Consider the following 6,069-nt stretch of genomic DNA (forward strand, 5'->3'; position numbering starts at 1 on the left):
TTTCCCCCAACAAAAAGACGCATGCATGCATGCACTTAATCATTCGAACATAAGTACACGCACACACACACACAAGTAAGATGGAGAATAGGTAGAAGATACATACACATATATACATGCACATATATATATACATGTATGTACATACACAGCAACAAACATCCACATACTTTGTAGGTAAATACATATACACAGACATATGCACATTAGGGTAGGTCGATTTTCAACTTTTTTGGAAAAATGTAAAAGGTTGAAGCAGAGAAAGTTGCACAAACATATGGGGAGTACAGATATTAAAAAACTAGGTTTCTAACATCAGACATCGGATGCTAATTTGATTTTAAAGATCGTCTATTTTGAGACACGGAAAAACCCTTATCTGTGAAAGATTTGTATGAAATTATTTAGCATTTTGCAGTTTCAATCATAACAAGTTGTTTTATATATTTAAATAAACGATATAATGACTGATGTGCTAAATATTAAACAAAATTATAATTGCCCCCCCCCCGCTTTGAGGTGGCGGCAATTACAAAATTATATAAATGCTGCATTTTACTTTGTTTTATAACTGCAAAATTCAATTCTTTTTACTATCAATGAAAAAAAGAAGTTTTTATTCTGTCTGAAAAAAGTCTTAATAAAACCTAAAACAAATTATTTACCTATCTCTAGGCAGTTATCTATGCTTGTATAAAAACACAAAACAATTGGCAAGTAAAAAGCTATTTTTTTACCATGATATAAAAATTCTCCCTATAGGGTCCTTTTGAAGCAAGAAATGGCCTCATTTCATGGCATAAAATCTTAGCAATTATATGTCTATGTCTTGCTTCAAGTCCATAGACTGATTGGCAGGCTTCTGATATCAATTTTACAGTCCTTTCCACACTTTGTGAATGTGCAGGCAAATCAGGTAACTCTGGCTTTCTGCCGCTCATCAATAATTCCTGAAGGACATCATCTGATAATTCTTCAGTTAGTGCTGGCTCTGAAACTCCACTTTGAAAAAGGTCTATCAAATTTGACCAATGTAAAGCGTCAAAATTTATTGTTGATATTTTTTTAAACGCTTTTTCACTGGTTCCTCACTCCTGAAAAAGAAAAGAGAAGTCAAATAATTTTGACTTGAACAAATGAACACAACTTTTATTTTAATTATTTTTTTTAAATTTAATAATAGAAAATGAATGTCTAAATCGAAATAAACAATTTGATCAGTTTTATATGACTATTTACTTACCTAATGGTTAAAATTCTTCTTATAGCTTCTTCTCTCACTTCCATTTCATCTGATTTTAACATAGAGAACAGAATATTCTCTGGCAAAAGGGCAAAAGCATTAAACTGAAGATTGCTTAAAGCAATTTCCTGAATTTCTTGAGGCTGCTTTTTTATTTGCCCAATCATTTTAAAAATATACATTTGCTGGTTATGAAATTTATCATCCAGTTTAATTTCAAACCAGTTAACTGCATAAACTTCTACAATAAAACTAATCAGCTGGTGCATTTTTCTGGTCAATTCAGATGGATAAATTTTACGGGTCCACATATACATTAATCGGATTGCCAGAGTAAGCCATCTTGCCTGATTTAAAGGTCCGATCCTCCATGCTGCATACTGAGGGTCTACTTTACCCCTTGAAATACCAACAGCATACTCTAAAAGTAGTCTTTGGTCACCAGTGAGATCATTTTCTGTTAGTTCAGAATACCTGCCCTCTAGAGGACTACTCACAGGTAAAAAGTCAACTTGGGGTAAATGATGGTAATTGTTGGCACATAATTTTCCGAGTTGACCCGTAAATGATGTTGGGCTTCGTGCACTTCCATCAAGGGATTTAAATAATGCCCTAAAAGGAAGCTCATTCTGGTGTAGAGAACAGCCAATGGTATGTATTTTTCTATGAAGCTTGTTTTCTAGTGAGGAAACTAGTCCGGATTTGCATCCAGTATTAGTGCTTGTGTTGTCTAAAAGGACAGCCTTTAAAGTATTGACACTCTCATACTGTTCTAGAACTTTGTGAACTTCATCCGCCAGAACAGCACCAGTTGCTCCAACAGTAGGGTTCACTCTATGTGTAAGATACTCCCCCTTACTTCCACAACCCATCTCCTTTGTAAATGTCAAGTGATGCTCTTGTCCTTTAGCTTTTCTTCGATTTTTGTTTCCTTTTTCATCGACAGTTTCCATGTAAAATAAAGTGTCTTTGTCGTGCTTCCCATCAACACCAATGCAGACAAGATTTCTAATTTTTTGATTATGTTTTTGATAGGCATTGTTTTTTTATCTTTCTTTTTCTCTGTCAATTTTGGACTTATCAAGAAAAAAATTTTTTAAATCAATATTTGATTTTAGAAGGCCCGCGGCCTGTAGATCCAAAAGAAAAGCATTTGCAAGACTTGCACCAAGGTTTGATGAGACATCACCTCTGATGAGTTTTATGGCATAACGAGGAATTTTTATCAGGCTGTAAATACTCTTACACTCTTCCTCTGGTTCAAAACTTTCATCTGTTCCATCACTATTTTCTGATGTCAGAATGATATTCTGGTCATGAGATGTTGAAGCAATAGGCTGGGGGGATAAATCAACTTGCTTTTCTCCTAACACAGTTAACTTTTTACATTTTGCTACTGCAGCTTTATCAACAGGTCCGAGTTGAAAATTGCCTTTGGGTCCTATTTTATTTCTTTGGTCCTTCAAATACTCTCTCTCCTCCACAGGAACCTGAATTAGAAAATTTGACAAATTTTTATTCTAATCTACGCTGATCTTAGAAATAAATTCTATTTCACGTCAAAAATTGTAATTTCTTATCTCATTGGTTCACATAAAATACAAGTATAGAAATTCATTTAATTTAAGATGTCTATGATTTTCATTAAAAATTTTTTTTTCAAACAAACAAGAGAAATTTAAAAAAAAATAGAATAAACTTACCTTTTTTTTATAGGACAGGTACAGACTATATGCTTTGACTGACAATTTTCTTTTTTGCATTTAATATTTTTGTCATGACAACTTGCAATTGGCAGGTCACACGAACAAGATGAAATGTCAAATAATTTGTCAAGTTTATTGACCAGCAGACTTTTGGCATATGCGGATAAAACGTTTCTATTTATTTGCTTAGCTTTTTTAAAGCAGGTGTCCTGCAATTTATGCAGAATCCATTTGTCAGTTAATAGTGGCAAACTGGGATTTACTGCCTTCCAAATATTTTTAACATTAGTTGCCATTAATTTTGAAAGGGCAAATTTATTTAACTTTGGGTGAGAATTCTCCATGTAATAGCCATATTTAATAACCTGACGGAAAGTAGGGGGTTCTGTTGTATTTAATGGAGAAGGTGGCCCCGCAAATTTTGTAGAATCAGTATTACGTGTAGAAATAGTTCGTTTCCGACTCATGGTTAGAAAAATATCTGCAAAATAATATTTTATGATATTGTAAGAAATTAAACAATGGAAATCATGAATTAAAAATAAAATTTGGAAAAATTGGTAAATATCAAAAAATAAAGAATAATGGTTTTACTTACCGAATAGTATGAAAACAAGTCAAATCACACCGAAATAGCCTTGCGAAGAAAAATGTTTTGTTTTGTTTTTTTTTTAAATAAAGAATTATTAAATTAAATAACACAACGGTTTAAAATAAATTGATAAATAATTAAGGTTTGATAAGATATAAAATGCAAATGTAATAATTTCTAAATTTGAATTAAGCTCCGATTAACAAAGTAAACAAACGTGTGAACACGAAAATGAAACCGATTACTTGGCGGTGTAGACGTAAATATTAACCGGATAAAATAAAGCCCTGGTTTATTAGTTGTTTACTTCATTTTAAATGAAATATTTTGCAGGGTTTCTTTTTATATCGACACTCAATTAGTTTTCTAAAAAATAAAATAGATATTACAAAAAAAAAAACAACGTATTGTTTATACTCCCTTCATATTTTTTCTTCAAAACCGGCATGAATATGACATGTTTATTCTTTGATTTAACACCGGCACCCGGCGACATAGACGCAACATATTGAGTTTTTCAATGTTTAAATTCATTTTAGCAAAAAACGATGGAGTTTTAGAAAAAAATATTTTGTGTTGTTATTCTCAATGTTATTTAACATCTTTCTCCGCATAGACCTAGTCATAATGCCAAAATCGACCTTCCCTAATGCACATACATAGAGAGACATATGCAGGGGCTCACACATACGCGTATATCCATATCCACACGAACAGATGTACCAACTCATACATATGCATACATATGTACATATATCCACACACACAGATGCGTATACATTCATCCACCCATATATATATATATATATATATATATATATATATATATATATATATATATATATATATGGACACATGCACCCACAATCACACATACACATACATATTCATACATCCTACATTATGTATATATTGGTTGAAGTTGTCTTTATTTTCTAATCCAATAACATATGCATAAATGTATTCAGTCACCCAAACCTAAGTGCACGTACACACACAAACAAGATGGAGCATAGATAACAGATTATATGTGTATATACGCACACACGTATACACAATCATATATATACACTCACATACACACACATATACACATGCACACATGTACGCACATACACACACAAACGCATAATTTCTAATTGTTTGTTTAGTTTAGAGAAATGATACTGTACTGGATATGGACGCGCGCACCCGTGAAAGTGTGCGCCTGCTTTATTGTGCTTTTTTGTTTCGTGTGTGAGGGTACACATTTACCCCAGTATGCATGCGTGTAAGTGTATTTTGTGTTTTGCCTATTTATGTGTATAATTATGGAGAGATGTTTAAGGCGGGGTTAAACTTTGCTGTGAAGTTTTTTTCTTGTGTTAGCAAGTAGAAGTAGTTGTCAGTTTGAAAGATGGGCATTATCTTGAATCTGCCTCCACTGCGTGTGTGTATATGTTGTGATACATGCAGGTGTCTATTTTCTGCGATTTTGATGTTGGATCGGGGTAGGGCTAATCTATTACTAAGGTGTTTTGTAGCGCCTATGTAGGATTTATCGCATGCTGGACATTTTATTACATATATCACGTTTTTTGAGGTGCAATCTAGTTTTTTTTAAATTTTGAATGTTTGTATGGGGTTCGTAAATGTGTATGTGTTTCCCTCTAATAGTATGTTGCAGACTCCACATCGTTGTTTGTTGCATTTTGTGACTCCTTTTCTTACGTCTTGATTGAGTTTGGATGAGGTAATAATGCGCTTTAGGTTTTTTGGTTTGCGTTTGCTTTTTATTATTTTTGTTGTGTTAAGGAAGTTGTTTAGTTTGCTGTTTTGGTTAAGTAGGACGAGAATTTTCGTTATCTCTGTGAAAAGCTCTGGGGTGTTTGTGTTGTGTGTGGAGACGTATGTTGGGATGTGTTCTTTGGTTCGTTCTGTAGAAGTTTGTTCTATGTTGAATTACATTTTTGGCTGTAGGTTCTGGAGTATGGTGTGTAAGTCTGTGATGCCCCCCCATGTGGGTTTCCATAGGATGAATCAGTCATCTAAGTACCTTTTCCATGATTCTACAAACAGTTTTTTAGTGATGGGGCCTAATTTGTGTTCTAATTTTTCATATAATGTGTCTTCTAGGTTGGCTAATGTAAGGGTCGCGTAAGTCGGTGCCATTTTCGTTCCCATTGCTGTACCTAGTGTTTGGATGTAGTTGGCATTGTTGAATTCGAAGGAATTATTATGTAGGATTATGTATATACTACCGATAATGAATTGCTTTGTGGATCTAGGATGTAGTGTTTGTGTGTGTCTGTTGATCCAAAATGTTATTGCTTCTTTTCCTAATGCATGGGATATATTACAATATAAACTGCTAACGTCAAATGTAACTAATAGTGTCCCGTTTTCTACTGTATGTGGTAAGGTAGTAAGAAAATGGATGTCGTCCCTTATGTTGCTCTTAACTTGGTATGTGAAAAGTTGTAATAAGATGTCTATCAAGTTGCTAAGTCTGCTTGTCGGACAGGTTGGTGCTGCTACAATGGGTCTAA

The 6,069-nt window shown here is 33.5% G+C and overlaps 1 protein-coding gene across 1 annotated transcript; it reads right to left on the reverse strand.

Moving 5' to 3' along the window:
- Positions 1 to 861: 861 nt before the first annotated feature.
- LOC145284038 (uncharacterized) lies at positions 862 to 2,335 on the reverse strand. The gene is made up of 2 exons (XM_080133125.1): positions 1,244 to 2,335; positions 862 to 1,094 (listed from the first exon to the last, which is right to left on the reverse strand). The coding sequence occupies exons 1-2, from the start codon at positions 2,194 to 2,196 to the stop codon at positions 1,049 to 1,051; spliced, it is 999 nt and encodes a 332-aa protein (XP_079989251.1). The 5' UTR covers positions 2,197 to 2,335; the 3' UTR covers positions 862 to 1,048.
- Between the last annotated feature and the right edge of the window lie 3,734 nt (positions 2,336 to 6,069).

Source organism: Euprymna scolopes, chromosome 8 (assembly GCF_053919585.1).
Source record: "Euprymna scolopes isolate OS-2025 chromosome 8, ASM5391958v1, whole genome shotgun sequence".
Taxonomy (NCBI): Eukaryota; Metazoa; Mollusca; class Cephalopoda; order Sepiida; family Sepiolidae; genus Euprymna; species Euprymna scolopes.